This window comes from Zingiber officinale, chromosome 6A, assembly GCF_018446385.1.
Source record: "Zingiber officinale cultivar Zhangliang chromosome 6A, Zo_v1.1, whole genome shotgun sequence".
NCBI lineage: Eukaryota > Viridiplantae > Streptophyta > Magnoliopsida > Zingiberales > Zingiberaceae > Zingiber > Zingiber officinale.
In genome coordinates, this window is record NC_055997.1 from 98,144,537 (window position 1) to 98,160,759 (window position 16,223).

Here is a 16,223-nt window from a genome sequence, read left to right on the forward strand (position 1 = left end):
GAGGCACATGACCGTTTCCAGATTTTTCAAAACGGGACAGTTGCTGTTTGATAATTTACTCCTTCCAAATCAACATCCGCACCGCCAGGAATGAACAGATCAAGGGAAAATGTTATTCTTGAAATGAATTGGGCTAAAACGCAGAGATGCACATACTAATGGCTTACATATCACAACTGTGTAGACGATCGAATTATCTTTTCAACACTGATAAATTACTACAACAACAATAAACAACGCGCAAGGAATAAGTACACAGTACATCGATAGAGAGCCAGAGCTTGTTTTGAGGGAGCACGAGTGAAAACACTGGTTAGTTTTGTTTGCCCAAGCGAATGATGTTATACACGTCGAGTATGCCGGGAGGAAATGTCGGATCAGTTGCGCCGCTCACTACCACCTTTGCGACTTTGGCAACATTAACCGGAGGTGTGAAGAAAGGGCCTATGAGGGGGATCTTGCGAAGGAACGGTGTGTGCTGGAAAGCCTGTAGAGGGCGCAATCATATTACTTCATGTTGTGAAATCTTGTTTCTTTGCGGAATGGATAGAATAGGTGATAGATTGTACCATCTCAAAAGGCGTCCACATTCGCCCAAACGGTATCTTCAAAGGCCCGATGGGGCGTGTTCCATATATGTAACCTGGCCTGAGAATTACTCCTGCAAAAGCATTTTCAAGAGTAGCAAGCAGAGAATCATGTGCTTTCAATTCAAGATGCAACCATTCACTTTCGGAAGAACGATATTCTAGTTCATTGCACAAGAACCAAAATTTAATTAGCACATGGAACACAAGTAGCAAGACTGACCTGCATCAGCAAATCTTTTCTTGATTTCTGCTTCAGTAGCTCTCTACATCACGAAGAAAGCATGATGATGTAGAAGATGGCATAATAACATTAATAACCAGCTAACGAGAATTGTAACGATCATGAGATCAGTGTTCAATTTATGTTCCCAATGAATTCCTCTTTTTTGGCAAGTGGTTTTGTTAGTGTTTCCATAATGTTTGTGTGTAGAGGGGATGAAAGCAGCAATACAGTATCTTTTTCCACTTTTTCTTCCATAATGAGCTTGCATTGCCATGTTAGAACACCTGGATATAGAAGTTCAAATACAAGCATTATCTTTTCTCGTTTAATATTAAATTGAAATTAAGCAGTTATTATATAGGTGGCCCAATTTTTGGTGCTTGCAATCGAGGGATTATTAATAAGCGATGTCCTGCTAAATAATCGTTGGTCCATGGCCCAACAAAAAATTTTGTTACTAAGAGTTCAACTTAGTAAGACCTTAGTAAGACATAACTAAAAGAAAAGATGAATTCAGAAACTGCACCTGTCCATCGTAATAACCTTGTATACAATAGTCAATTACACCAAAAGAAGCAGCTGATATGTATACAAATCTTTTTACACCTGCAAAAAGAAAGAAGCAGTTAGTTTCGATGAGTAGTCTCAAACATCAGCATTCAGAATTCAGAATAGCATTTGGCAGAAAATGAAACCAAGAGTGCAAGTACTATTGGAATCCTTTCAGTCTAGTCAAACTGTTAACTAAATTAGGTTTTGTAAAAACTTCCAAGAAATGCACGATCCATATTTTGTAGTATGTCATGTAAAACATATAAATGATCACATCTCAACACAGAACTGAAGAGGAAAAGCAAGAAACAAGAAGCAGATGGCAAGTTGATCTGCCAGCATTCACTGAATTTTTTTTATTTGCTCAACTATTTATACTGCTCTTTTGCATGTCAATTCTCAATACAGGTTTAAGTGCACACAAGTGATTTTGATTTTTTGTTCTTCCACGCATCTTTTCAAATCAAGAAGGCAATACTATAATGTTCTCGATTACGGAAGAAAAGTCTAAGAAAATAGAAGAAAACCATTTTCTGCAGCAGCTTGCACAGCATTGACGTTTGCAGTCCCATTGAGCGTGCGCATGTAGGAAGGGGATCCAAAGCCTCCAACACAAGATATCTGTAACATTTATCTTTGAGTTACATGAGTTCATCAATTAATAGCATAACAACAAACATTTTACAGCTCCAAAAATTTCCATATTCTTTATGTAGCAAATTACCATTTCTCAAAGAAACTATTCAACTCGCTACTTGTACAACACAAATAAATGGACACCATCCAACATCAATTCTAAGTCCACCAATTTCATCAACATTAGCTGACATCTAACAACACATGAACAAGGTCTTAGAATTAACAGCAACCTAACTAGCAAGTCGCCTGACATATTACTGTCATTAACACTTGGCTTATAGACTAAACCAAAGCTAGCTTCAAGAACATAATTTGCCAAAATATTGAACCACACAACTGAATCTGTAATAAATATGTTCACTTGTCAGAACATATATTACTCAAGTAATGCAGATGAATGTCCATCCTGAACACCTAAACCTGGATATTCCTGACATACATCCTTATGAAACGTATGAGAATGTCAAGCAACCACAGGCATAAACCTCAAGATTCCACTATACCCAACTAGTTTTAATGGGTACCAATTTCTTTTGTTGGAAAATGTATCTCATGCGTGTTTGCAGTTTGAAGAATAAAGCCATGCAAGCATACCACAGAAGTTGCATCCCTCATAGCATCCTTCAAAGATTCAGGTTCAAGAAGATTCCCTGTCAAATGAAAGCAATTGTCTGAGTTTGGAATTGGATATATTTGAGTTGGAAAAGATTAGTCTCACAATTCCCCACCTTTGTACCACTCCACTTCATCAGCCCAAAGTTCTTTTATTGATGGCCTCCCAGACCTAAGCAACATATCAAATGTAAAACACTAAACATATTTTTTTTATGCTCTTAGATAAGTCTGTAGCAACATGCAACTAGCATGTGGAAGATTAAAATAGAATGTATCTTTAAGTCAGGGCACAACAATACGCATGTGGGTTAAAAGATGTTTTAGAATAACACACGCAAGAAGAATAAAAGAAAAGATACGTACAAGAAGAAAGACATGTAAAGCTTGATTTGATTGATAAAGTTGAGGGGGCATTTGGTTCTTTCCTAGGAATAGGAATCGGAATCGGAATCATTGTATTGTGGAATGGGAATGGGTATGAGCATAGATATAACTCTTAAAAGCAATGTTTGGTTAGTTGCATATTTTCTATCGGAATAAATCAAAATTTCCTTTTTTACCCTTAAAAGAAAATAAGAGAAAAAATTATATATGAGAGAAAGATGAATGTGCGAGAAAATTATGATGAGAGAGAAAGTGTGATGAGAAATAATGAATAGAGAGAAAGTATGATGAGAGAAAATTAGAAAAGAGAGTGTGATAGGAGAGAGCATGATGAGAGGAGATGAGAGAGAAAATATGATGTGAGAGAAAGTATGATGGGAGAGGATGAAGAGAGAGAAAATGTAATGAGAAAATGAGGAGAGAGAGCGTGGTGAGAGAGATTGAGGAGAGAGAAAGTATGATGAGAGAGAAAGTGTGATGAAAAAAAAGAATAGTGAGTGTGATGGGAGAGATTGAGGAGAGAGAAAGTATGATGAGGGAGAAAGTATGATGAGAGAGAAAGTGTGTTGAGGAAAAAATAGGAGGGAGTGTGACAAGAGAGATTGAGGAGAGAGAGTGTGTGATGAGAGCGAAAGTGTTATGAGAAAAAAAGAGAAAAGAGAGTGTGATGGGAGATATTGAGGAGAGAGAAAGTATGATGAGAGAAAAAGTGTAATGAGAAAAAAAGAGGAAAGAGAGTGTGATAGGAGAGATTAAGAAGAGAGAAAGTGTATGATAAAATGATGAGAGAGAAAATATGATGAGAGAGAACAAGGAGAGAGAAGTGATATGAAAGAAAAAATAAATAAATATATTTTGATATTTGATATTAAGGGCGAAAATTTTAGTTTTAGGTCAAGGGTATTTTTGGAATAAAGAAATATTTTGATTGATGAAAATAGGGTAATGGCTCATTGAAAGGGAGGTACATGGGAATGAGTTATTACCCAATTTCAAGGATTCATTCCCTTATTTGTATTCCTATTCCTATAATCCAAACATTAACAATGACAATCAATGATTCCCATTCTCATTCCCCACTCCCATTCCCCTAAACCAAACGCCCCCTCAATATGTGAAAGTTTTGACAAGATTTTTTTAAGGCCTTGGATAGTATTGAGGAGTACCTATGGGATTCACTTGGCTAACAGTAAATTAGATAGTTCTTATTTCAATTTGGAACAATAGTTCTTATTTCAATTAGGGAACAATTCTTAATACATGAAATTGATTGCATTTGTTTGATCGTGGATATGAAGTACCTACTTTCATTATTGATAAATAACCAAGTGACTTGACTCATTAATATGAAACACCTACTCTTGTTATAGATAAAGTTGAAGTTATAGAAATAGAAGAAGTGGGTGTGCTAACTATAGACAAATACCCACAATGATAATGCTACCAAAAGAGTGTGGGAAAAAAATAAAACACCTGCTGAGACTAGCTACAGAAAATCCTCGTGCCAAAGCTTCTTTGCAAACATGTGAGCCGACAAATCCATTGCCACCTAATACAAGTATCTGATATGAGAAGCATAAGATTAGAATATGAAAGAAAAACTAGCAAACAACTTCTAAACATGAGTGACTAAAATGTCCAGCATGCAATCTAAAGTCACCTTGATTGATGATGGTGGTGAATTTGACTCAATTGACCCATACCTGAACAAATTGGCATAGATTTTGGTTAATCATTAAAAATAAGGAAAATGTTAGATAAATTACTGGTCTCCTAAAGTCCAATTATAAACCAAAGCTTACATGTGGAAATTAACAAGTTTAGATAAACTTGAATAGATAGCTAAATATGACTACAGTAAAAGTTTGGAATCATCCACTTCTTCAATTAATGATGCGGTGATGATGAAGAGTCCCACCCCGCTGCCTCGGTGGAGGTCAAAGGAGGTCAAAATTAAGGCGGTCAACGCGTAAAAGGCATCGACCGATCGGGCGAAACATGCCCCGACCGGGGAGAAGGCCCCGACCTGTCGTCGACTTCGACACGGGGAGCATTCAAACAACTGACGCTCAAGGGAGAATGACGCGCAGAAGCCGAGCCGAACGGCTACCCCGCTCGGCCAGACAACGAGGCCTGGCATCGACAGAGTTCAACTTCGGCCGAGCGACTACCCAACTCGGCCTGACAACAGAATCGACATCAGCCGAGCACGCGGACAGTGGACTTCCGGCCGAGCGGTTATCCCGCTCGGCCCAGCAACAGAGAAAACGGCAGTGGACTTCCGGCCGAGCGGCTATCCCACTCAACCTGACAACGGACAGCACGTGGACAGTGGAATTCTGGCCAAGCGGCTACTCCGCTCGACCAAGCAACAGACACTGTAGGCTATCTTTCGACATCCTTTTGGGAGCTAGTGCCGCTGACAAGCGGCATAGTCAGACAGAGGATCGTACGACGGAAACTTCCACTGTCACTTCAGAGATATGCTCGGCATGTTAAGGTACTGTGTCAGGAACACTTTGGGAAGTGTGCACGTGCGGTACCGAAGCTCTATATAAAGGGGGGTCCAAGCATCGACGGAGGTATGCGATATTTTACTGTTGCACTACAGTCTTCTTGTTGCTCCGCTTATTACTTCTTCTTCTTCTCCGTCGGAGGGCTATCACCGGGGACCCCTTCCCTGGCTCGACACTGACGTCAGTTGTGTTGCAGGTTAGAGCGTAGTCCACAGGAGGTCGGCGGGAGCGCCACATCCCCAGTATCCATCTCATCGACTTTCTCGGACAGGATCAGGCACAATCATTGCATATCATTCATTCTTCTCCACAAGATGTTAAATAGAACAAAATTAAGTTGGTACATCCAACTCTGATCATGATATAGCATAAACCACCAGATCCCAAAATCAATAGTGAACGTCTTATTATCTATTTGCTAAAAAGAGCAAAATCTACCAACAATTGCTTGGTTTAGTAGTAAACAAGCTAGATAGGAGGAATTTTCGCTAAAGGTAAGGGATTTGAATCCATATAATGGCATATTAGGAGGGGTTTAGCCTTATCACTCCTGTCATCCAATGTGGTGTGTGTCCATCTAAAAAATAAGCAAGATCTCCAGTCAATTCACATTCACAATCCAATATTTCTTGCATTCTCACACAAAAGTTGTTCAATTTAGCAAACAAATTGTTTCAAGCATCTATAACCATGGCACATGTGTAACTGACCAAATCATCAAGACTAAGGACAAAACTCAATGACAATATCCTACTTCATAAACCAAGTGAGATTTCTAGAAAAACATGTTCCAGGCAGAGTTTTGTCCGCTCTTCCCCTCACAATACTATGGTATCGTGTAAACAACCGGATCCTCATGAATAACTACCTACCTTAGTTTTTATTATCCCGTTTGTTTAAGAAAGAGCGGGATCTCTATTCAAATCGCACTCATGCTCCATAATCCCTCGACTTCTTACGTCCCTTCCAGTTCCCACTCCGAGTAAACAATTAAAACCGACTAAGGCGTTGAATTAGGCAAAAATTAAGTTATCAATGACCACAATACGGTTTAAACTACAGATCCTCCAGACTAAAAACCAAGCTCAAAATTTGCATCCAGACTCAATACTCATATTTACAGTGACGACGCAAAGTTAAGGCACCACAAACTGATTGCACGAGCTCAATATACACTAGCAGATAGTCAACAACATACTCACTAAGATAAACGCAGGCCCGCCCTATTCTTCCTTTCCAAAAAAGAAAAAAAAACAGTCAAACAACAGAACTGGTTTGCAAAGAAAGAGATGCTTACATGGAGCTCATTGCTGCAGTCCGAAATGGAGCTCCGGAGGAGATGGAGAAGGAGGCGGCAGCGAAGGGATCGAGTGCAAGGAGGGCGAACGAGGAATCCTCTTTAGCGAGATATGACGAAGCACCGCCGGAATTAAGCCGATGCTAAGGCTTCTAGAAGCTGTGCGCTGTGCTATTAAACCGGACCGGTCCTATCCGGCCTGGTTTGTCCTAGAAGTCAGGAAGCAATCGGCTTATTTCCCAAATTCAATTTAACCATTCTATCATTTTAAATTTAAACGTTAATTACTAAATATATTTACAAAATTTTCTTTTTTAAAAAAAAAATATTGTTCGGTGAAATTTTGTTAAAAATTTAAATGTAAAATTTGTCAAGAATTTAATAATTACAAATTCTTATTTTTATTATGTACCACGAAAATATATATTAAAAATTTAATTGATTCATTATTGGAAAATAGAATTGATGGAATCGAATAACACAGCAAATTCGGGTGAAAATAATTCTTTGGTCCGTCGGGATTCAACTATTATTTAATTCTACAAAATTATTACGTAAAATCAACTCGGCTACCTGAGGATATGATAATATAAAAAATGCACCTCCCAATTATGTACCTCTACCTCATCCGATCATTGATGCGGGCCCAAGTTGTTTAAGCAAAATTTAAAAGTTTTCTTGCCTTAGGATTACAGTACGATAGTAAATTTATTTTTAGCTCCAAAGATAGGGGTAATTGATCCGGTGGTAAAGAAGGGAAGGAGGGATCCTGGCCGTATAATGGGAACGACACGCGGAAGTCAAAGTCAAGATGGTCAGCCCAAGGGTCATGCCAAGCGGGGGTGTCACCTCGCCGATCGACCGTGATAGCGCCCAAGCCGACGCAAAGACAGCCCGATCACACGTCGGGCTTCCGATGCTCAGGGGTTCTCGTGTAAAAAAACCGACGAGCCGAGCGGCATGTCCGCTCGGCCAAGCTACCAAACAACTAAGAGCATATGCCCGTCCGAGCATACAGCCAAGCGGCTCTCCCGCTAAGTCTAGTAATGGGCAAGAGGAGGACAAAATGAACAACTGCCGATATCCTTTTCGAGACAAGCGTCGCCGACCAACGGCATGGTCGACGGACAGACCGGACAGAGAATTGCATGGTGGAAGCTTCCACTGTCATATCAGAGATATGCTCGGACGGTTGCGGTATGATGTCAGACACACTTTTCTGACACGACCATTCTGAGGTATGCTTTGAGAAGTGTGCATGTCTCGGGGGAAGCGTGCACGCGCCCCCCCCCCCCCCCCCCCCCCCCCCCGGTTCCTATATAAGGACCCCCAGACTTCGACGGAGGTATGCGCGATTCTTCACTATAACTACAGTATCGTTACTCTGCTTCTACTTCATCTCGTCGTTGCCTGACTTGAGCGTCGAAGGGTAGTCGCTTGGAACCCCTTCCCAGCCCGATTTTGTGCTTGCAGGTTTCCACCGGAGGCTCACACCAGTTGGAGGATCATACGCCGTCAACGAGAGCGCCACGTCCCCAGCGTCTATCGACTCAGCACTCGAACAAGATCAATTTGGCGGCGTCTGTGGGAACGCACCTGAATCCAAGCCGAGAAGATGGAGAAAGTTGGACGTTCACACACCGTGACACTCTCTCCCGAAGAACTTGACGCGCTCATCCAGGCGCGAGCAGCAAAGATAGTGGAGCAGCAGCAAAAAGCGTTAGCCGAGCAGAGGGCGCAGCAGGAGACCTCGGCGTCGGGCGGCCGAGCGGCCCAAGAAGATCAACCGAGCAATACTCCACTTGGGCGTAGAATAAAGGTCAGGCTGGCACACCAGGAGACGTGTCGTCCGCCCCTATTCCGTTCCACCAAGCCTTGTTCCAGACTCCGTCCGAGCTAGCTCAAGCCAACCAGGGGTCATCCGACGAAGCGGCCGTGCGAGACGCCAGGAAGGGGAAGCTGCCTCAGACCGAGTCATCCCCCGAGCGGATCAATCGCCAGTTCTCTGAGGCGATTCTGCAAGATCCACTTCCAAAGCATTACGCCCCCCTAGCGATCGGAGAGTACAACGGCACAACCGACCCGGACGACCACCTCGGTAAGTTCGACAACGCCGCCACTCTACATCAATACACCGACGGAGTCAAATGCAGGGTCTTTCTCACCACCCTGTCCGACTCCGCACAACGCTGGTTCAGGAGGTTGCCGGACAAATCGGTACGAAGCTTCAAGGACTTCCGAACGACGTTTCTCCACCACTTTGCCAGCAGCCGACGCTACCAGAAAACCAGCGTCAGCTTATTTTCTATGAAGCAAGGGCCGAGAGAAAGCCTCCGAGCTTACATCCGGCGTTTCAACCAAGCAGTCATGGATATCCCCACGGTCTCATCCGAGACCATGATGCATGCCTTCACTTAGGGCCTAGTCGACGAGGATTTCTTCCGCTCTCTCATCCAAAAGTCGTCCCGTGACTACGATCACATGTTGAAGAAGACAAACGAATACATTAATGTGGAGGAAGCTCAGACAGCCAGGAGGAAAGAAGCACCACTCGAGCCTTCAGCGTCGACCGAGCATAGACCGTCGACCAGTCATCAACCCCCAAGGGGACCCCGCGCTGAAGGAGCACGCCCTCATCAAGAGGCAAGGCAGCACGTCGTCCAACATGTGGCAGCCGATCGGCCCAAGCAAAAATGCAAGGTATGGACTCCCATGTTTTGTTCGCTTCACCAGTCAGCAACCCACAACATCCGTGACTGTCGAAGTCTCAGCCCGATTGCTCACCCAGCGCCGAGAAGCTATCGTCGTTGATCGCCTTCGCCTGACCGACGACATAATCATCAAAATACCGGACGACGAGAAGCCAGACAGTCACCCGAGCAGCGACACCCGCACCAACCAAGAAGCAACCCTCAAGCCTCCCATGAGCGGGCCAGACCGTCTGCTCGGGAGGAAGAAAATAGAAGCAACACCGCTCGGGGGGAAATCAACATCATCGCTGGTGGGGCAACCGGCGGTGACTCCAACCGAGCCCGGAAGATGTACGCCCGATGGCTGGAGATCCATGCCGTGGGATGCAGTCAAAAGAAGGCGAACGGGCCCGAGATCAGCTTCGGCCCTGGGGACCTCGAGGGAGTTGAAGTGTCTCACGACGACGCCCTCATCGTCCGAGCGGTAATAGCAAACTACACTATTCATTGCATCTTCATTGACACAGGGAGCTCGGTCAACATTATCTTCAAGAAGGCATTCGACCAGCTTCAGATCGATAGGGCTGAGATGCTGCCTATGACAATGCCCCTGTTCAGATTCACTGGTAACGAGGTTCAACCGGTCGGCTAGATTAAATTGGCTATTTCACTTGCGCGAAGAGCCGTTCAGAAGAACACAGACCACTAACTTCATCGTAGTGGACGCGCACTTGGCGTACAACGTCATTTTGGGCCGACCAGCCCTCAGCGAATTTCGGGTCGTCATCTCGACATTCTATCAGAAGATCAAGTTCCCTGTCGAAGACCAAGTGGGAGAGGTCAGAGGCGATCAGTTGGCAACACGGCACTGCTATGTGGAGATGGTCCGAGCCGAGTCGAGGTTCGCTCGGAAAGCACCACGGTTGGAGGTAAACGCCATAACTGAAAAGCCTCCAACTTTGGTTTATGAAGAAAAAGAGCAGGTGCAAATCAACGATGGTTGACCAGAGGCAACCACATTCATTGCATCCGACCTGGAGGCGGCCAGAAGAAAAACTTGATCAAATGCCTACGATGTAACCACGATGTCTTTGCCTGGTTAACACACGAGCTACCAGGCATCTCGCCAAGCGTTGCGCAGCATGAACTCCATGTCCGGCCAGACGCACGACCGGTAAAACAGAGGAAGAGGGACTTCAGTGCTGAGCAGAACGTCATCATCCGGGCGGAAGTCGAGAAGCTTCTGGAGGTCGGCCATATACGGGAGGTGCAATTCCCGAGCTGGCTCGCGAACGTGGTTCTGGTCGCCAAGCCAGGTAGGTAACAAGTGGAGGGTCTGCATCGACTTTCGAGATCTGAATAAGGCGTGCCCAAAAGACTTTTACCTTCTGTCCCGAATTGACCAAATGGTGGACTCAACTACGAGATGCGAACTGATATGCATGTTGGATGCTCATCAGGGATACCACCAAGTCCCACTCGCCCAGAATGATCAAGAAAAAGTAAGTTTCATCACGGCGGACGACACATACTGCTACAATGTGATGTCGTTCGGACTGAAGAACGCCGGCACCACATATCAGCGTCTCATGAACAAGGTGTTCCGGAAATAGATTGGACGAAACTTGGAGGTATATGCGGATGACATCCTTATTAAATCACTCTGAGCGGTCAACCTATGTGCAGATATAGAGGAGATCTTCCATACACTGAGGATGTACAGAGTCAAGTTAAATCCTCAGAAGTGTCTCTTCGGAGCAAAGAGCGGTCACTTTTTGGGCTATATTGTCACCGAGCAAGGGCATAGAGGCGAACCCCAACAAGGTAAAGACATTACAGGACATGCCACCTCCCAGAAATTTGAAGGAAGTACAACGCCTTACCGGTCGGATAACGGCTATCTCGCGGTTCATCTCCAAAACGGTCGCTCGAAGCATGCCCTTTTTCAAGATTCTCCGCCGAGCCACCAAATTCTAGTGGGACGAAGGATGTGACCGGGCGTTCGAAGCTTTGAAGGTTTATCTGAACTCTTTACCTGTATTAGCCAAGCCGACTATCGGCGAGCCGCTTCGTATATACTTATCCTCAACTGAGCATGTTGTTGGCTCGGCATTGGTAAGGTCGGACGGCGAAGAACAGCCTATGTATTTTCTGAGTCACATCCTAAAGGATGCTGAATCCCGCTATATTGGTCTCGAGAAGCTTGCCTTCGTGTTAGTCCTCGCCGCCTAGAGACTCCGACCGTATTTTCTCGCGCACACAATTGTCATCATGACAAACAACCCTTTGGGAAGAGTACTTCTTAATCCCTAGACATCCAAACGATTGATCAAATGGACAATCGAACTCAGCAAGTTCGACATACAGTACCAGCCCCGGACGGCAATTAAGGCGCAATCCTTGGCGGATTTTGTCACCGAAGTGTAGAACCCTGAGCCCGAAGCCACTTGGAGGGTGTACGTGGATGGGTCAGCCACGCGGTAGGAAAGCGGCATCGGTCTTCTGTTGATTTCACCACAAGAAGAGCGGATGCATCTGCCCATTTGGTTGGATTACCGCGCAACCAACAACGAGGCGGAGTATGAAGCCCTCGTAGCAGGATTGCAGGCCGCTCGACACGTAGGAACCAGTAAGGTGTTAATTTATTCGGACTCACAGTTGGTCGCTCAACAGCTCTTGGGAACCTTCGAGATCAACAACGCAAGGTTGAAGCTGTATGCGGAGGCCTTCGAAAAATTGAAGACCAGTTTTCGAGAGGTGCTCATCTAGAAAATCCCTCGAGCGGAGAATCAGGCTGCAAATGAGCTGGCTAAGCTAGCCAGCTCGATATCACCGATCGTTATTCAACAGTCGATCGAGCAAGTATCTCTGGTTGCCCACATCAACCGGATGGAGGGGCTCGCATTTCCAAATGATTAGCGGACGACTATAGCAGAATTTCTGAAGTCCGGAGCAACACCTCCGACCGGGAGGAAGCGCAGTTGCTTAGGAGGAGATCTGGTCGGTTCGTCCTCATTGGCGACCAACTCTACAAAAAAGCATTCTCCAGGGCTCTGCTCAAATGTGTTGGTCCGGAGGATATGGACTATATTCTGCAAGAAGTACATCAAGGGTCTTGTGGAGGACACCCGAGCGGTCGCTCATTGACAAGGAAGATTCTACTAGCCGGGTACTTTTGGGCGACCCTCCAGGAAGATGTCGCTCGGACCATCGCCACATGCCTTTCCTGTCAAAGATATCATAGCTTCTCCCATCAACCGACGGAGGAGATGAAGGCCTCTACAGTAGCCTGCCCGTTCGACCAGTGGGGCATGGATGTTGTAGGACCCTTCCCCATGACGACCGGACAATAGAAGTTTTTACTTGTAGCGGTGGATTACTTCTCCAAATGGGTCGAGGCCGAGCCCTTAGCGAAAATAACCGAGCAGATAGTCAAAAAGTTCATCTGACAGCATATAATATGTCGGTTCGGCATTCCACGTCGGCTCGTATCCGACAACGGACGATAGTTCGTCGGACAACAGCTCCGAGAATGGTGCGAGGGATACGATATTCAGCAACACTTCACCTCTATGGCCTATCCGCAGAGCAACGGGCAGACCGAGGTTGTCAATCGGGAGATCCTTCTCATTCTTCGGGTTCGGCTCGACCATGTCGGTGGCAGCTGGGTAGATGAGCTACCAGGCATGTTATGGGCGATTCGCACCACCCTAATGAAGGAACGAGGGTCACGTCTTTCTAGTTGGTGTACGGAGGAGAGGCTATCGTACCTGTGGAGGTCGGAGTAGGATCCGATCAGGAGCAACAGTACGATGCAAGTAACGCCGAACGGGGGCAGCTGGAGCTGGACTTGATAGACAAAGCGCGAGCCAAACCAGCCATCCGGCTAATGGCGTACCGGCAGAGAATGAAGCAGAATTACAACAGGCGAGTAATTCCCAGGGCATTCCAGGTCGGCGGCCTTGTATGGAAGAAGGTAAAACCGGTCGACAAGGTGAGCAAGCTGGAGGCTCCCTGGGTCGGACCCTTCAAGGTTGTCGAAGTGCTCCGATCGGGCGCATATTACCTTGAAGACGAAGACGAACGGCAACTAAAGCGACCATGGAACGCTAACCATCTCCTGTCATACCGAGCTGGTTGAAAGGTGCGCCAATGTAATTTATTAAGTGTACTTCCGTTTTTCGGTAGCCTTTGATCGCAGGAAGGAATTCATGAAATACAAGGGTATAACCGGTTTGCGCCGAACGGCTACACTCTATCAAACCGTCGAGCGGCGACGTTAAACTCTAGAGTCGAACTAGCGACTATAAAAACCACGACTTGAAGACCGTCAAGCGGCAACGTTAAACTTTAGAGTCGAACTGGCGACTATAAAAACCACGACTTGAAGACCGTCAAGCGGCAACGTTAAACTTTAGAGTCGAACCGGCGACTATAAAAACCCTGGCTTGAAGACCGTTGAGCGGCGATGTTAAACTCTAGAGTCGAACCGGCAACTATAAAAACCCTGACTTGAAGACCGTCGAGCGGCGACATTAAACTCTAGAGTCCGACTGACGACTATAAACCTCCCGGCTTGAAGACCGTCCCCCGACCATAAAGTTCAGCCTTATCACCGCGTAAACCTAATGGGAATTACGAAAGAGTGATGGTCTGATATTCGATTGCCGAGCGGTAGCTCGAAGGGCAAGAGGCGAAGGCCCACACGAATCAGACAACTCTCTCAGATATACACAACACGTGAAGCAAACAGTGAAAGGACAAAAATTCATTAAGCAAAATAAGCTGAACGACGAGTACATAAAATGAAAAAGATCGAACGGCCAGTACACAGCCACGACTTCACTCTAGATAATTGAAAAGCTCATCCGGAATGGTGGTTAGAAGATCAGCATAATCACGAACAGAAATAGTGAAATCCTCTTGAAGACGACCCGTTGTCTTCAGATAATCAGCCGTGGCGATGATGGCGAGCTCGAACTCATGGACAAGTCGAGCGCAGGCTTTCTCAACAAATTTCTCCAAGCGGATGTAGTTCTGCTGCATGACAGCAAACCGGCTCGACTCAGCTTCTTGATATTCTTGGAGGGCGGCTCGAGAGGCCTCAAGTGCATCCTTGAAGGTTTTCAAATCGCCCTGGAGAGCAATCACCTCCGCCGAGCGGCCAACCTTCTCGGCAGTAGGAAGATCAGTCAGCTCCTTGACCTTCAGCTCGAGCCCTCAAGCCTCGACATTTTCGCCTCCAGGTCGGTGATGACTTGATTCTTCCTGGTGATGGCCAAAGTGATCTTCTTGTTGTATGTTTTGACTTGGGTCTCGAGCCGGTCCACCATAGTTTGCAAGCCTGAGGATTTGTGTCGCTCGCCCTCTAGCAGTTTATTGGTCTTGTCCAGGTCGGCCTTCAGCTCGGCGTAAGAGGGGCCCTGAGGAGGGGCCCCGAGGAGGGGCCCCACCAGAAACTTTGAGTTTCTTGAACTCTTCCTCCAAAGACGCCAAGCGTTCGCATACCGCTACGCTCTCCACCCAGTACTGTAACCAGGTCAGAAGGGAAAAGGTTAGTACCGAACGGAGATGAAAAAAGGAAGGTTGCGGTCAAAGTTACCCCCGGTGGCTTGTTGCAGATGGCTGTTGCCGAGCAACCCCGCAGGCATCAGGGTGATACACGCTCGGGCATCCTCCCAGACCTTCGCCAGCGGTCCCCGGATGGTTATTTGGTGCTCGGGGCTCATCGATCGGTCGGCCGCCTACACATATTCCTCCGTAGGTAGGTGGAGTATGGCATTGATCGTCCTGCGCCCACCCGATGCAGACTGAGCAGACGCTGTAGGGGCAGAGGATTGGCCGATCGGCTCGGAGCGAATGAGAGATCGCCTGCTTGCCCGCGGAGCAGGAGGAAGTGAGCTGAGGGGCTGAGCCGCGAGGGGATCGGAAGGCCAATCGCCTTGAGACAGGGTCCGGTCGGAAGACAGCGCTTCCACAGTCGCTCGAGCCATTGGAGGGGGATCGTCCATCTGCTCGGACACATGTACGGCTGAGGTGGCCGAGCGGGTGGGTGTGCCTATTCGGCGTCTTTTGCGTCCAATCAATGGAAGTTCGTCACCTGAAGACTCGACTTCCTCGGGCCAAGTGGCCGGTTGCGCACTCGAAGGAGCGGTCTCTCCTGCTGCCTCAGTAGTGGCGGTCCGAGCGGCAGACGCATCGCCCACCAACTGCACCTCTTCGCTCTCGCCTTCATGAGAGCCGACTGGGGTGATGCCGAGTCTCTCCGCCTCCTGCGCGACAACCGCCTCTATCTCGGCAGCCTTGCGTTTCAGCATGCCGAACACCACCGATTTCATCATAGTCTCGGCTGCAAGAAAAAGAAAAGAAATCAGTTAGACTCAAGGAAGAGGAGGGAAAGTTATTTCTTACCCGGGCCGTTCGGAAGCCGCGTTCGGATCGGGCTTAAGCCGAATAGATACATCATCCCTTCGGGCAGCAGCTTATGGATGTCCAGCTTCAGCTCGGCTAGCAGGCTAGCGGCGTGTAGGAAAGCGGGCTCGGTCCTATACCTCTTCAGGTCAGGGGGAGGCGACAGTGAAGTTTGCCATTGGGTTCGGAAGGGTGGCGGCTCGGGAAAACTCAAAAAGAAGAAATGGTCCTTCCAATGCTTGTTCGAGGTAGACACTTTATTAATGAAAACCAAGCCGATTCGAGCTTGAAACAAGAAGGTGCCTA

At 46.5% G+C, this 16,223-nt stretch overlaps 1 protein-coding gene across 1 annotated transcript; it reads right to left on the minus strand.

Moving 5' to 3' along the window:
• Positions 1-91: 91 nt before the first annotated feature.
• On the minus strand, positions 92-6,970 carry LOC121997083 (uncharacterized protein At1g32220, chloroplastic-like). The gene is made up of 10 exons (XM_042551326.1): positions 6,817-6,970; positions 4,664-4,706; positions 4,477-4,565; positions 2,733-2,788; positions 2,599-2,654; positions 1,893-1,986; positions 1,340-1,419; positions 811-853; positions 570-661; positions 92-487 (listed from the first exon to the last, which is right to left on the minus strand). Exons 1-10 carry the CDS (start codon positions 6,825-6,827, stop codon positions 314-316), a joined length of 738 nt encoding a protein of 245 aa, XP_042407260.1. The 5' UTR covers positions 6,828-6,970; the 3' UTR covers positions 92-313.
• Between the last annotated feature and the right edge of the window lie 9,253 nt (positions 6,971-16,223).

What these genes read in the sequence shown, in the direction of transcription:
- LOC121997083 (XM_042551326.1), bottom strand. An exon ending in TCTGTAGCTAGTCTCAGCAG is followed by an intron (nt 2,789 to 4,476) that starts GTGTTTTATTTT and finishes TATGTTGCTTAG; the next exon opens with GTCTGGGAGGCCATCAATAA. An exon ending in TGTGGACGCCTTTTGAGATG is followed by an intron (nt 488 to 569) that starts GTACAATCTATC and finishes CGCCCTCTACAG; the next exon opens with GCTTTCCAGCACACACCGTT.